We start from the raw sequence: 15,736 nt of genomic DNA on the forward strand, positions 1-15,736 counted from the left end.
TGTATTTTGAAAGGGGGACTGCATGGGACCATGGCAACTTAGAACTTCTCCCTAATAAACTAGATATCACTTCTTTCGGTCCTTATTTCGTTCATTTTACTTCTACATAGTTTGATCAGATAATTTAATTTAATTTAAGAATATGGGTTTAAACTTCACATAAATATAAAAATAAACACGAGGATCTAAATTCTCGAATATTATTTTTCGCTATATCAGCGCGACGATACGATGTTGTTATCTTATATAAACTGATGTCTCTATGCTCAGAACGTGTTTGTCTATAGAACTTGGTGACCCGTACCATTTTTCTGTGTTATATTTTTCTAAACGTTCTGTAGTCCTTCATCATCTATAGTCTTTGAGTTTCTTGGTTTGTCACGAAATTTCTGTTAAAAACCGGTTTTATCAATAGGAAAGCCAAGCCACTAAAATAGAAGGTAGTTGAGGGTGTAACTCTAAACTTCTAACTTAGAAAGAAAATAACAAAACTAAAATGTTTGCGGTAATTAGTATTTTTGTCTTATGTTGAGAAACAAACCCATAAGAACTTCGTAACAGTTATTTTTAAAAAATTCTTCTAGAAGTGTTTTGCGAGATTAACCCTTAAATTTAGCAAAAGTTCATAAGATACGTTCCTTAAGTTTGTCACTGTTTACCGAGAGCTTGTCATGAAGTGAAAGTTGCCCTCGTTTAATTGTATTGTACTCTAAGGGAAGGTCATGTTAGATGCCACCAAGAAGTGATATCTAATTTATTAGGGAGAAGGTTTAAGATGCCAAAGTATTCGGGCGTCATAGTCCCAGTCCCCGTTTTAAAATACAAGGGGGGACGTAAAAGGAGGCCGGGCTATTTCGCCTCTCCTCAGTAGGAAAATACGTAATTTTCGTCATTCGCGATGACGTGAGTTTTCAAGAACCAATGAGATACCGGTTGTAATTTAGAGGCAGGGATTAACTTCGGACCCACGTTTGGACTGGAGATAAAGCTGGAAATGTGGCGAATTCATACCTTCTCCCTAATAAACTAGATATCGCTTCTTGTGGCCACTAAAACCCGTTCAAGAACAAAGATTCTCTATAGTATAAAAGGTTCCTGGTTCTCACGTTCTATTCATTGTATGTTATATCCTTCAAGGTTTGACCATATTTTTTTCTTTACTTCACAAATACTTTATAATTTAACCTTGGTACTGTCATAGAATTAACCGTAAAATTTACTGTATTTATTTCTATAAAATTCATTTACTTTTGAAGGTCTCTCGCTTTCGTTTCAAGTGTACAACCAGGTGAATTAAGTCCTAGAAAAACCCTCAATTGTTAAATCGGATGAATTAAATGACATCAATTAGAGACTATTTAATTAGCCCCGCGGGTTTGGCATTGAAACTTTGTGGATTTTTTATTTTTATTTGATGAGGTATTGGTGAAAATGCGCCTTGAAAATCAATGTGAGTGGAGATTAGCACGTGGTTAAGTTGTCTCGTTATCGAACGTATGTCAATAATTGCGGGTTCAAGGAATTTTTATTCCACTATCTCAGATGATATACACAAAGGAATGAAACTTGAACTTAATTGTCATCATTTCTGATAATTTTACGGAGCCAAGAACCCATGTGATATTTGAGAAGGTTTAAAATTACATCAAGAAGGGATATCTAGTTTACTAGGGAGAAGGTTTAAGATGCCTAAGTATTCGTGTGCCATAGTCCCAGTCCCCCTTTAAAAATACAAGGGGGGACGTAAAAGGAGTCCGGGCTATTTCGCCTCTCCTCAGTCGGAAAATATGACTGTAATTTTCGTCATTCGCGTCGTCGCGCTGACGTGAGTTTTCAAGAACCAAAGAGATGCTGTTGTAATTTAGAGGCCGGGATTAACTCCGGACCTACGCTTGGACTGGAGATAAAGCAAGAAATGTGGCGAATTTACACCTTCTCCCTAGTAAACTAGATATCACTCCTTGATTACATCTTTGGTTTTTACAAGCTCGTTCTTTTGTATATCCGAGTCGTTTTTTTTTGGAGCAGCCCAATCTTTGAACTTCTCAGTGTTTATACCAGAAGTATATAATACTTCTTTTCGAGAGAAGTGTAGCACAAAGCGGGTGTGGTAATTGTAACATGATTCTACCCAACATCCCTTAACATTTACTGTTTCTAAGGGTATTTTTCAATACATACGTTAGAAATTTTTGCATCAAAAGGTACTTAACTATATTTTTAGCCATGAGATTGAGAATCGCGGTGTAGGACTATATCAAGGCATTCCAATTTGTCATAACAGGTGTTATACACATCAAACGTCAGAAAAACTGTACAGACGTCGAAGCAAAATTTTACCTTTTGTTGAAAATATTTTGACATTGAAATGAAAGTATGGGTGGTTCATATATATATATATATACATTTCAGACATGGAATGCTTTTAATCCTTCATAGAAAACTGGTTTTACCATGGTTAATTTAGGTACCTTTTAAAATTGCAAAAATATTAATTTTAAAAACAATGTACACTACCTAGACATTTTTTCCTCGTAATGGCAGAGGTGTGTCGGTTTTGAGTTTTTTTTTTTTTTTTCAAGGAAACTAATAAAGGCTTATGGTTTGTCATTTAGGGTGCAATTAGGCCTAATGATTTTAAGCCTAATTTGTGACTTCTATTGAAGTTTTTGGCATTATTAAGCCAGTTGGCTTCAACACGTTTGAAATTAACTAAGAAGTCAAAAACCACCATAAATATTTGACCCGGGAAATCAAACAAAACCAAGAAATAATAAAATATATATTTAAAAAAATATAATAAAAAAATCCAGTTTTAAATGACCGACATACTTTCACTCCTTCGAAATATAAAGGAATAAAGTCAATCTAACTTGAAACAAAAGAAATACTTATACGTTTAACTTAACGCTACGGATCTCGCTAACGAGTTAAGGTGACCTAATTTGGACTAGATACTAAAGCTGAAATTGAGGTTACCATCGTACGAACGAATGATTATTACGAAATATTAAGACTTAATACGAACCAGTTTGACAACGGCGTAACTTGACATTTGTATAACTTTTAATCTTAAGCGAGATTGGCGTTATCTGTAGGGACTAATGACATTGGTTGTTATAGACTTAAATGTGGGTGGAAACGTTTTGAAATGATACACAAAAGAAGTAAAACGAAGTAAAAACTTTCAAAACAATATAAAAACTTGATGAAGTAATTTTGATAATTCGCCTACGTTGATTTCTTCAAGGGCATCCATTCCCGCGTTTGTTAGCCTATTGTTAAAGGTGCTGGGTGATAGGAAGTATATTAAACCGACGTGTAATGAATTGCGTGTGGTTTCTGTATTTTTATAGTATTTTTGCATAAACTAATAAATTAAGAGCAGACGGTGGTCCGGACGGCAAAATGGAGATAGAAGTTACATCTTCGACTCAAAATCGATTTCCCAAAGAACATCCCTCTTATTATATGCCAAACTTATGAAAAACACCCTGTATATTAAACAGGGTTGCTACGGGTCAGGGAAAACCTGGAAAAGTCAGGGAATTTGAAATGGGCCGAAAAGGTCAGGGAATTTTAAAAATTTCAGCAAAGTCAGGGAATTTGATTTTAGTGGGTAAAATTTCTGGTGAAAGAGTAATGAAAGTTTCTCCTCATTCTCTCTTAACACAGAAAACTCTAGAGCAATTCTTAAAAATGTCTAGAATTGTTTTTGTAAAGTAAATGCTCTCAAAATATCTGTTAGACTGTTATTTATAGTTGATTCTTATTCATTTTGTTGCAACAAATACATTGGAAAACTTAATGTAGAAAGTTCATTTGATTATAAGCACTTAAAACGTGCTGTAAACATTTACACTTTTGGCCTAAAAGGTCAAGGAAAATCTCAGTAAAAGGTCAGGGAAAACCTGGAAAAGTCAGGGAATTTGGTTCTGAAAATTCCGTGGCAACCCTGTTAAACTTTTCTACGAATGAATTGTTAGTTGGTTAGGAAAGTCAGTGATAACCTCGGCTTGATACACTTTTAATTTATAATCAAATACCTTTAGCCAAGATCGCCGTTGCCAGGTAAGGCAAATCACCTTTATAATAGTCTCCGATAAATTTCATTAAATTTCCCCATTAAAAATACCGTCATCGCGTCTCTTAGTAACGCGGGAAATGCATATCCATATTGGGGCGTCGACATAAATTTTTCTCGTGTATTTTAGAAAAGAAATCGAACACTTATTTGTTACTTCCTGTATGGGATATACGGTAAGTTGTCGCGTTGTCACACTTACTGTGGTATAATTTCTTTTCCTACGATACGCTACATTGTTTTACGAGTATGACACGCCCCTTAGACTGTCTTATAGTACAAAGTTAATTCGATTCTTTTAGCATATTTCAATATAAATTGTCATGAATACGTTGTAACTCGTAAGAGGAGGTACATAAACCTTAGTGAATAGTACAAACTTAATGTTTTGCCGGACGTGGCGAGCGTGGGCAGTGAGTGTCGGTCTGTTTGATTGACGGACACTTCTTTTGAAGTCGTGCATGTCCGCCCTGTACCTGTAGTTAATTTCCCTTTTTGCTTGAAATGGACCATTCATTCACCATTGTTCGCCAGATTTCTGGTTTCGGTTTTGTATATCCTTTTTTGGAGGTCAACCCGAATTCTCGTAAAGAACAAAGGGTAAGAAGAAGTTAGTTATCCCGAAGTTATGTCACGATGTCATAAGTTCATGAGATATGTGAAGCGTAAGTTTGTCATTGGCTACTGAGAGCTTGTCATGAAGTGACGTAGGTGAAACGTCATAGATTCTCGTAAAGGGACACCTGATGAGGCTTAGTACAGAATAAACAAGATGGACTTGAGTTTGAATGTTTTCATTTACGTTGAAGGGTTGTAAAAACTAAGTTAATTTCCTTTTTAAACTAAATAAATTTAAGTAAGAATATCTTGTTTAAATTATATGTAAAACAATTTGAATTATTTAGATTTAAATTTTTGGCGCAGCTTTTGATAACTTTAAATGACTATGGTTAATCTACTTCTCGTGGAGACCCGATCGAGGAAGGTCAAATTTATGCCTCAAAAATCGTGAATTCCGGTTTCATAGAATCGGTTCTCGGTTGATATTCTTTGAAATGAAATTTAACGGAAGTCTGGCAATATAATATAATGGATTCGAAATCGGGATATTACGTAATTTAATTTTATATATATATATATTTTTTTTACTTTTATTTTCTCTTCTCTCATTTATTCTTCGATGTGATGTTAATTTCCACGTAAATTCTTTATCCGTAGGATTCGATATTTAATGCAAATATTTGTGACGTCACTTGTAATATATGAAATTCTACGGAAATTGCAGGTCCGTGTGAATGTGATTATTTGCAGTGTGGCTTAGTTTGTTATCTTTAGATAGAGGCTCGTTCATACTCAAATATACAGGGTGTTTCGGATAAGTATACCATAAATTAATTAAGAGTCGAAAATGTAACTTCTATCCATCCGTCAAATACTAACTCAATAATCTTAACTCGAAAACAGTGCTCCGGACGGCAAAGTTTCATAGAAGTTATATTTTAGACTCAAAATCGCTTTAAAGAGCATTCCCTATGCCAGACTTATCAGAATTAAACACCCTGTATAAAGGGATTTTAATGCGGAACTGTTATCTCGTTCGTTATTTTAGTAAACTCGAGTTAATACCGCTTCTATGTCCTGTACGGAAGTCCGAACATAATCTAAACATTTTCCAACTTAGTTTCACTTTGTTTTTGATTCTTCAAGTGGATTTATTTCAATAGTTCTTTTCCATATATATCCCCTTATCTTCCAAAATCGAATACCACTTCTTTACAGTCTCCGTATTTCACAAAATTTTGTAATTTGTATTATCTTAGCTCCTTGGAACACGCCTAAGGTTTTTAGTTTCTTAATTTTAAAGTGTAATTAAGTTATTAATGAGCCGCTTAGTATCATTAAAATTCAGTTTGTTTCACTACGTAAGTCACGCGCGGAACGTTTAGAATTTAATCTTTAAATTTTTCCGCGTTGAATTTGTTCATCTCATGATGAATGCAATAGATTTTAACCCTATGTTTAAGTTAAACACCCATTGTCTAAAAGAATCTTCAAACTGAGAGGAGTAACCGGCCGGAGATATCATTCCCAGTTTTATAAAAATTTAATTCACCATAATTTATTATGTTTATTTATCCGTCTCTCTGCTTTTTCCCCATCTTAATACAGACACGGCATCCCACGTTATACTCCCATAGAACGTTAGAGATTTCATTTATAAAAACTGCCTTTTCTATAAATTTTTCAATGCTAGCAATTACGATACGCTCGGAGTGAACTTTTGTAAATTTGGCGCCAACCCAAGTGAAAATACGAGACTGTGCAGACCATCTCTTTTTCCCGCTTTTTTTAAAATGGCGGGAAAATTGCGCCACGTGGAAACGATGTTCACGAGAGAAGGCCTTTTTTGACAGGAGCTCTTGCTTTTACGGGGAAAGAAAACTCGTCAGGGTGGGTGGGTTATAGTAACTACACGCCACTGACAGAGCGTTGTTTTGGTGAAAACCAGTGGTCCGTTGGCGTGGTGGGTAGCCCGGGTTGGTTCCAGTTGGTAATTTAGAAATGGGGGCCTCTCATTGAGCTCAAGGCCAAACAAGAACACGAGCACTCGAGTAATCCGTACTGGTTTAGCAAAACCTTTAACCCTTCTTTATCTTTAGGATGTCCTCCGTGGTACGCCGCGTACTTTCTTCATTGCCTATCGTGCGGTCTCTACTTGATCCCAAAGTTCTTAGTTCAAAGAGTAGAGTACCAAAGGGGCGGGCGTTGAGCCATTGGGTCAACCCAACCCATAGCGCTGATGAAACTTTGTAAAACTGGCGCCCTTGATTAGATTTTAAATTAAACTTAACATTTTTATTATATCGGGATTTTGCGATATCTTAATTTTACTCCCATCAAAATTCAGTAAATACCGCAATTCCGTCACGTTGAAAGTTGATCAAATAACCTTGGCTTGGTTGGTAAAGATTCCATCGCACGAACTCGAGGAATGCCATCTGATACTAGAAGAAGGATGACACTCTGAATCCTCTTAATACATTCGTTATGTAACGTGATTCTTCCCAGGTTCATGCACCTTTTTGTTTTATCTCCTGCTCATCACACTTCAGATGTGTATCTCACCGTGAGGTGTTGTTTGGTACTAAATACTCAACAATCAACCCACAAACCTTGATTGTCTTGACGTGGGACAAAAATCCGCAAGCGCATGCGCCTTGGCAAATAGTTCAATAGCGCTAATAAAGTAATTACGAGGGAACTATTTATGGCGTATGTGATTCTGTTTAGTAACGTTGAGAACTCCAAATGTTCAGATGATGTTGGGAAGAATAAAGTTACAATTACCCCGTTTTGTGGTACACTTCTCTCGAAGAGAAGTATTATATACTTCTGCTAAAATTAGAACCCGTATATCATATACCTTACCAAATCCTTAATATCGCGTTAGATTACGTCTTTAAAAGTGACGAATAAGAAATCTGTTAGATCTTTTCTTAGTATATCCTGGTTAGAGTAATCTCAATTTTTCGAAGCCCTTTCTTTAAGAAAAACTAAAGGTGATCGTCATCTTGACTCCCGTTGGAAAAACCACCACTATTTTCCTAATGATAATGTCCTCCGACGTTTCTAAAGCTAGAGAACCGACAATGCTATATTATTACAGAATATTTTTTCTCCTAGTAAATAACAGTTTGATGCGTAGTCTACTTAGCTTCGGGGGTAAATTTTCTAGTTTGTAAACTTGAAGAAAGAAAAAAATATCGAAATTTGGTAAATAATGATAGGAATGAAATGAATTCTTGAAACGCGAGATAACGCTTAGAAACAAGATTGAAATGAACCATACATACAACCCCAATATATAAATGTAACAGTAAAATATATTGCAAAGTCCTTCAAGAAGCGATATCTAATTTATTAGGGAGAAGGTGTAAATTCAGCACATTTCCAGCTTTATCTCCAGTCCAAACGTATAGTAGGTCCGGTGTTAATCCCCGCCTCTTAATTACAACCAGCATCTCATTGGTTCTTGAAAACGCACGTCAGCACGACGCGAATGACGAAAATTACGTATTTTCTGACTGAGGAGAGGCGAAATAGCCCGGCCTCCTTTTACGTCCCCCCCTTGTATTTTGAAAGGGGGACTGGGACTATGGCGCGCGAATGCTTAGGCATCTCAACCTTCTCCCTAGTAAACTAGATATCGCTTCTTGGTTCTTACAAACATATTTGTGTCTTTAAAATATCAAATTTCAACAAAATACCAAAGTTAACTTTTTTGTTTTTTAACGTTCAAACGCGAACGTCAGACGTTTCATTCCTTAATTCTAATAATTCATGCATTTCTCGACGTTCAGACGTTTATTCCAGTTTGCCCGTCGACGTCAGAGTTTTCTTAAACTTATAGGGTAACTGCTTTAAAAAATTCAAAACATCTAAGTTTAGAAGAAACACTTAAAAGAATAAAAAACTTTACGAAAACCTAATTTATATTAAAGCATAATTTTAAAAATAACATTAATTGAAGCTTAACCTTCGAGTTAGTTAGATTATTACGTAATATAACTAATGGTTAATTACGTGTGTACGTTTCTAACCACAGAAATAACCAGTTTTCAGAACGGTAATTGCTACAGAGCCCAAAATGCGTATACGCATGCCCAATTATTTCTTCAACTCAAGCGAGCTTTTGAATTTGAAATCAAATGTCCGTTAAATTTGAGAACCCCCACTTTTCCCATTCCGTGAGAAAGTTAAACTTCTAAGTTTAGCTTTAATTTAAAGTTAAAAATAATAAATATACCAAGGATTTAATTTTGAAACTTTATATATTTTAGTCCTAAAACGGTATATTTTATTTTTTTCATATTAAATCAAGCAAAATAATCGAGATTGTAAAGGAAACAATAGAAATAATTTTATGGAATCGATTGAAACGATAGTCTGCAATGAACCATTAATTTCTTTTTTATTTCTATACCATTTGGAAACAATTATTAAAATGAAGTTTTCTTTGCTTTTTTCAATTTTATAAAACGTTTTGTCCTACTCCGACTGTCTTCTACAGACTGACCTAAATTTTAAAAGGTTATAGAATCGAACGTTGCCATTTTTCGCAGGTGTCCCTGGAGCTGTTTGTCTTAAAATACTTTTAATATAAACACAGATAACTTTGAAATAATAAACAAAATTTTTGAGAGAAGAAAACGTTATGTTTTGTACGAATAAATATTTTGCCTGAAACGAGACGTTGGTTATAATTTAAAACATTGGAAGTTTATAATAAATAGGTTCATGTTGAAGTGACGTAGTCGTTAATGAATTTTTGCGGCTTAAGCTTAATTGACTTTTTCGTTTCCCCTCAAAATGGCGGAGAACTTTACAGAATTTGAGGACGCCTGATTGGCTAAATGGGGAGATTATTTTTACACCCTTGCCCGGCTCCCTATTGTTGGTGAAAATATGTATTTACGCTGTGATATGATGAGTGTCCGATGTAAACACTTTCCTGCCGCTATATATAATATCAGGGATAGGTTTAATTTTAGAAGTAGGAATGGAGAACGGTTAGTATTTCCTTCAGTCCGACTCATAGCCCAGTAAAGAGCCCCTCCCTCCAACACGTAACGAAAAGTTTAAATTATCTTATTGGCTCATTAAAACTACGTTTGGATGACGTTGCTGACGGGGACGGCGAAAAATACGTAAATCCTTTTTACCTCTGTCGCTATGACCCGCCTCTTCTTTCATACCCCCCGTCCTGGAGAAGGGGGTCAGGGACTTTGACGCGCGCCCAGATTACTCGGTTCTCCATTCCTATTTCTAAAATTAAATCTATCCCTGATTATACATAATTCTGTCGCGAAAAAATCTTAATTTACGTAAAATTAATTTTTTTTAAATAATTTTGGATATTGAAACATTGAGGGCCACCAGATCTTGAACCACTATATTGCTTTCACATCTGTTTACGAGTGCACTTTTATTATTAAATAAAACAAAGACCGCTTGTTGTTCAACAAAAATAAGTTCGAGTAATTTGCATTCGTAATAATTCGTCAACAAATCTCTTGGTTCTACTAATGAAAATCTCGGTTATTTTCCGGTTTTTGTTGTCTAATTAAATTTTGCATAAATTACCGTGAACGCGGGCGCTTGCATTTCATAATGACTTACTTTTGTCTCATTAACTTTCCTTTTAATTTGTAAAAACAATTAAGAGATATTATAATTATTTTTAATTATCGCGTGGTGTTGTTTTTAAAGGTTATTTCTGTTTATGAATTTGTGTGAAGTTGGTTTGAACTTAAAATTCTATCATCTGTTATTTAATAATCTAGCGAACGCGCAAATTAAGGAAGCTTTATTTGTTTCTTTATTATTTAGAAGAATTTTAATGGTTAAATTCACATCTTGAAAGCGTTAAAATACTTTAATATACAGCGTAACTGATGTCTTTTGGGTTGAATGAAGGAAATGGGCCTCATATGGCGCTCGTTGTCCATTTGAATAAGGAAACGAGTCGAAATACTAGCCTAAAATGTGGGAAAACCTTTTTTTAAATTGTCTCCTTTTAACTTGCAACTTCCTTTATCGACTATGATAGAATTAATTAAGCGGGTAAAATGAACCACCATACTTTAATTTGGTGTTTAATTTTTTTTCTTTTTAATAAATTGACATTTAAAGGGCTACTATAACGTTTAATTTTATACCAGGGATAGATTTAATTTTATACCAGGGATAGATTTAATTTTAGAAGTAGGAATGGAGAACGGTTAGTATTTACTTCAGTGACTTCAGTCCGACTCAAAGCCAGTATAGAGCCCCTCCCTCCAACACGTAACGAAAAGTTTAAATTATCTTATTGGCTCACTCAAACTACATTTTGATGACGTTGATTGCGGGGACGGCGACGAATACGTATTTCGTTTTTACCTCTGTCGCTATGACCCGCCTCTTCTTTCATACCCCTCCGTCCCGTGGAAGGGGGTCCGGGACTTTGATGCGCGCCCACATTACTCTGTTCTCCATTCCTACTACTAAAATTAAATCTATCCCTGTTTATACTTATTGGTTTGTAACAATGTCCTACGTTTTTGACTGTGCTCTTTCTGCCAAGTACGGGAAAAGATTCGTGTCTCGTGACTGCCATTTGCCCCACGTGACTGTCCATTTAAGTCATTTAACAATTTTACATTTTTACCGGAATTCTGTAGATCTCAGGGTCGATACGTTAAAAAGTTATGGAAAGAAGTGACTGTGGGTGATATCGTTCACCTGTCTTGTAACGAAATGATACCGGCAGATATTTTACTCCTGCATTCGAGCGATGAACAAGGCGTTTGTTACATTGAATCGGCTAATATCGATGGTGAAAGCAATCTTAAACAAAGAGAGGTTGTTCGTGGAGCAACCGCGATGGTAAATTAATACCGCATCCGTCAATTAGAAACTGTGAATTTCAAATTTATTAATTTTACGAAAATAGCAACGGGAAGATTTCCAACCGTCGAATTTTACAAGTAGAGTCGAATATGACGTTCCAAACAATATGATTTATAGATTTTACGGATTAATGTATGTAGATTTAACTAGTTAATCTTAATTAATTTTAAAGAAACTAATTATTTTTTTAGATATGATGAAAATAATCCAACTGCCAAAATACCGATAACAACGGACAATTTACTTTTAAGGGATTGCATATTGAAAAACACTGATTTTGTCGAGGGCATTGTTATTTATGCTGGTATGGATTTATATTAAACGCTGTATTTTGTTGCAATTGTTTGATGACGGGTTTGTTTGGCAAAGGTCACGAAACGAAAGCCATGTTGAACAACGGAGGTCCACGTCACAAACGTAGTAAACTCGAACGTTTCATGAACAGAGATGTTGTATGGTGCATAATAATCCTTTTGGCTTTGTGTCTGGCTGGAGCCGTCGGAAACGCGCTATGGTTGGCTTCATTTGACGGAAATATAATAGTGGAATTTTTAGTTAAAGACATGGATTCCTATTGGGATATTCCCGCCCTACAAGGATTTGTCAACTTTTGGACATTTCTGATCATCTTGCAGGTATTTGAACTCGAAAGTATGTACCAGTGGTTAATACTGACGCAGTTGTCCAATTTTCAAAGGTGATGATACCACTGTCTCTCTACGTCACTATTGAACTAATAAAACTCGGTCAAGTCTTCCATATCCACGAAGACTCCGATCTCTACGACGCCAGGTCCAAAAAACGCGTCGAATGTCGAGCCCTAAACATTCCCGAAGACTTGGGACAAGTTCAGTACATTTTCTCGGACAAAACGGGAACCTTGACCGAAAATTTGATGGTGTTTCGAAGATGTACCATCGGAGGTGTTGATTACAACCACGGTTTTAAGAATACCGAATCCCAGACTGCGAGGGTGGTCGAGGCTGATGGCAAAACGAAGGAACGTCCTATGATCATCAACGCCGCTTTGCAAGATACTCTTATGGGGATGGATATGCAACTTCATAAAAATGCCATCGAAGGAAGCCCGAATTCTCAGGTTCATCTTTCACCCGAGTTCCAAAAAATTCAGGATTTTTTTCTGTTGATGACAGTTTGTAATACGGTTGTCGTTTCGAAACATCCTCACATGGACCAGGTAAGGCTTGTTTACTCAGTCTTCAGCATGGTAAATATGAACCATTCAATCCTGCTCTTCAGATGAATTCGAGTGGCTTTATCATGGGCAACAACTCGAGCCTCAATTCGAGCGCTTGCCCTTCATTAGCGAACACTCCGGGAAGTTACGCCGCCAACTCTCCCATGAATCACATCTCGACTCCTCAGGACCGATACGCGAAATTGGTTAATACTGAAACTCCCCCCAGTTCCGCCGCTTCAACTCCTACCAGAAGACCAAATCGATTACCGATTCCACTGTTGGGTGGTAGCCGAGCTAGTCCATCTCCAACACCACCATCGCCAAAAGAAATTAGACCTTTCTTCGAAGGTGAAAGTCCAGATGAGATTGCCTTAGTCGAAGCGGCCTTTAAGTACGGTTGCAAGTTGTTGAAGAGGACATTAGATTCAATTCAAGTTTGTTTACCAGGTAGGGAGACATTGTTTTATACACTATTTTACTGTATTCCAACAAAACTATCTTTACAGGCGAAGGTTTCATTGAATTTCGCGTCCTTCATGTGTTACCATTTGACGCGGTTCGCAAACGAATGTCCGTCATTGTCCAACACCCTTACACGTGCCAACGCATCCTGTTTTGCAAGGGTGCTGATTCGACCGTCTTACCATTACTAGCCTCCACGCAAGACCAAGAAATGCAGTACATGATCAGCAAGACGCAAAACCACCTGAACAATTACAGTCGACTTGGTCTTCGTATCTTGTGTATGGCTAAAAGGGTGCTTACGCCAGACGTTTACGAAAGTTGGGCTTCCGAACACCGTGATGTCGAGCTAGCCACTGAAGAAAGGGAGCATCGTTTGTACAAATCCGCTTGCAAAATCGAGAAGGATCTCGAATTAATAGGAGCAACCGGCATTGAGGACCGGTTGCAAGACGGTGTCCCTGAAGCTATAGCTAATCTCAGGGCTGCGGGAATCGCTGTATGGGTACTTACGGGTGACAAACAAGTAAGTGATCTGATCCCATCTCTGTCAATTTTAGTGAAAGTAAACTAATACTGGAGTTACCTTTTGATTACAGGAAACGGCTATTAACATAGCATATTCTTGTAAACTATTTTCGATGGGGATGGAAATTATAACGCTTAACACTCGATCCAGGGTATGTTTAATTCTACCACTGCGTATTTGAGGGCTGTTTTCGCCTTTTAACCGGTAAATTACTTATAGGATACGGCGGAAAATACTTTAAGGTTTTATTTAACCCAAGTTGAGCGAGAAATAAGTTACGAACAGCAAAAAGACTCATTTTTTTCGTCCATCGCGTCTTTTGTCCATTCGGGCCTCTTTGGTCGTCCTCCCACTGCCAGTAACACGAGGGGAAGCGTCATATTTTCTCGAGACAATACCCTTCGACGCAATCAACGCGCCCTAGTAGTCGATGGACGCACGCTTACCTTCGTTCTTGAGAAACGTCTGGAGAAACTCTTTCTCAAACTAGCCATGAATTGTTCCTCCGTCCTATGCTGCCGTGCCACTCCTTTACAGAAGGTAATTAATTAATCGCTAAGAGGTTTTTATCGCGGTGTCCACTGACTCGAGGTGCCTTATCTCTCTTCAACAGGCTTCGGTGGTTAAACTAGTCAAAGAAAAACTCAAAGTTCTTACGTTAGCCATCGGAGACGGCGCCAATGATGTCAGTATGATTCAGACGGCGGATGTTGGCATTGGAATCAGTGGTCAAGAGGGAATGCAAGCCGTAATGGCCAGTGATTTCGCCATTGCCAGGTTTAAACACTTGGAGCGTCTTTTATTAGTCCATGGGCATTGGTGCTATGATAGATTAGCCAGGACTATCTTATACTTCTTTTATAAAAACGCTGTAAGTTTTTCATCCACCCTCGCATAAATTTCTTCGGTAACTTTTTAATCAAAATTATACCACGAACCAGTCTTTCATCTTCATAATATTTTGGTACCAATTCTTCTGCGGCTTCTCTGGTCAAGTCATGATCGATCAACTTTACCTGATGCTCTTTAACGTTCTTTTCACGAGTTTACCCCCTCTAGTCATGGGTATCTACGACCGCGATGCGCCCGATTACTTGCTGTTAAAAGAACCAAGTTTATACGCCCTGGTAAGTGCCTCAATCTCAATTTGTCCGCGGGAAAACAACTGGACAATGGACATTGATGGGTCTTCGTGTCTTCAATATAGGGTATGAACTCTCAAATCTACCGGAAGTACTCGTTTTGGGTCAATATGGTGGATGCTTTGTATCAAAGTATCATCATTTACTTTGTACCTCATTTGGTCCATGAAGATACTGACATCGGTATCTGGGAGTTTGGGACCACTATTTGTACCGCGGTGACAATGGTTCAACTACTGCATGTTGCCATAGAAACTAAGTCATGGGTAAGTTTTATCTCCCTGTAATTACTAATTAATTATTTACTTTGGGAATTAGGGTTAATTAGACTTCTTTTATTGGTCAACAGACTGTGTTGCATATGTTAGCCATTGTTTTTTCTGTTGGGGTGTTTTTTGGTTTCGCGGTTGTCTACAATTTATTGGCTGTTGGAAACAATCAATTGCAGAATCCATACTACGTCATACAGCATTTGATGAACACCGCCAATTTCTGGCTTATTATGGTGTTAGTGACTGTTTTAGCTTGCTTACCAAGGTAAGGACGTTTAACTTAAAGGGACTGTAAAGAAGGCATCGGCGGGTGGGTAAAAATTATTTGAAATACGTCACAAGCACGTGATTTAGGAAAGGCGTGGGTGGTCCAAAGAAGCTTAGTTCGTTTTATTTCGAAAGCCACCACTTCATGGAATTGGCGCTGCAATCTCGCGAAAAACAAGGACTAGATGTTAACTAGTTCCACTCCATGAGGAGTCTTTGTATCTAGGCATCACGTGATGTCCGTGACGTATTTCAAATAATTTTTACCCACCCGCCGATGCCTTCTTTGAAGTCCCTTTAAGTTTATCTTTGGTATTGAGTGTATAC

The 15,736-nt window shown here is 37.1% G+C and overlaps 1 protein-coding gene and 1 long non-coding RNA gene across 2 annotated transcripts in view; one reads left to right on the forward strand and one right to left on the reverse strand.

Annotated features, from left to right (window-relative positions):
* The window catches only part of LOC149625083 (uncharacterized), a 36,054-nt gene that overhangs the window by 17,742 nt on the left and 2,576 nt on the right, over positions 1-15,736 (reverse strand). The gene's annotated exons all lie outside the window — the stretch shown is intronic.
* LOC149625085 (phospholipid-transporting ATPase VA) overlaps positions 1-15,736 on the forward strand; it is a 29,376-nt gene that overhangs the window by 11,980 nt on the left and 1,660 nt on the right. Inside the window, exons 3-15 of the mRNA XM_089851846.1 lie at positions 11,308-11,512; positions 11,580-11,668; positions 11,728-11,840; positions 11,906-12,171; positions 12,234-12,734; positions 12,797-13,184; positions 13,244-13,725; positions 13,799-13,879; positions 13,948-14,268; positions 14,342-14,599; positions 14,670-14,855; positions 14,936-15,136; positions 15,220-15,407. Of these exons, the coding sequence (XP_089707972.1) occupies positions 11,308-11,512; positions 11,580-11,668; positions 11,728-11,840; positions 11,906-12,171; positions 12,234-12,734; positions 12,797-13,184; positions 13,244-13,725; positions 13,799-13,879; positions 13,948-14,268; positions 14,342-14,599; positions 14,670-14,855; positions 14,936-15,136; positions 15,220-15,407 (3,279 nt within the window). The remainder of the gene's footprint in view (positions 1-11,307; positions 11,513-11,579; positions 11,669-11,727; positions 11,841-11,905; positions 12,172-12,233; positions 12,735-12,796; positions 13,185-13,243; positions 13,726-13,798; positions 13,880-13,947; positions 14,269-14,341; positions 14,600-14,669; positions 14,856-14,935; positions 15,137-15,219; positions 15,408-15,736) is intronic.

Source organism: Phalangium opilio, unplaced genomic scaffold (assembly GCF_054372755.1).
Source record: "Phalangium opilio isolate 3A_F unplaced genomic scaffold, DU_Popi_V2 ptg000105l_1, whole genome shotgun sequence".
NCBI classification, from domain to species: Eukaryota; Metazoa; Arthropoda; class Arachnida; order Opiliones; family Phalangiidae; genus Phalangium; species Phalangium opilio.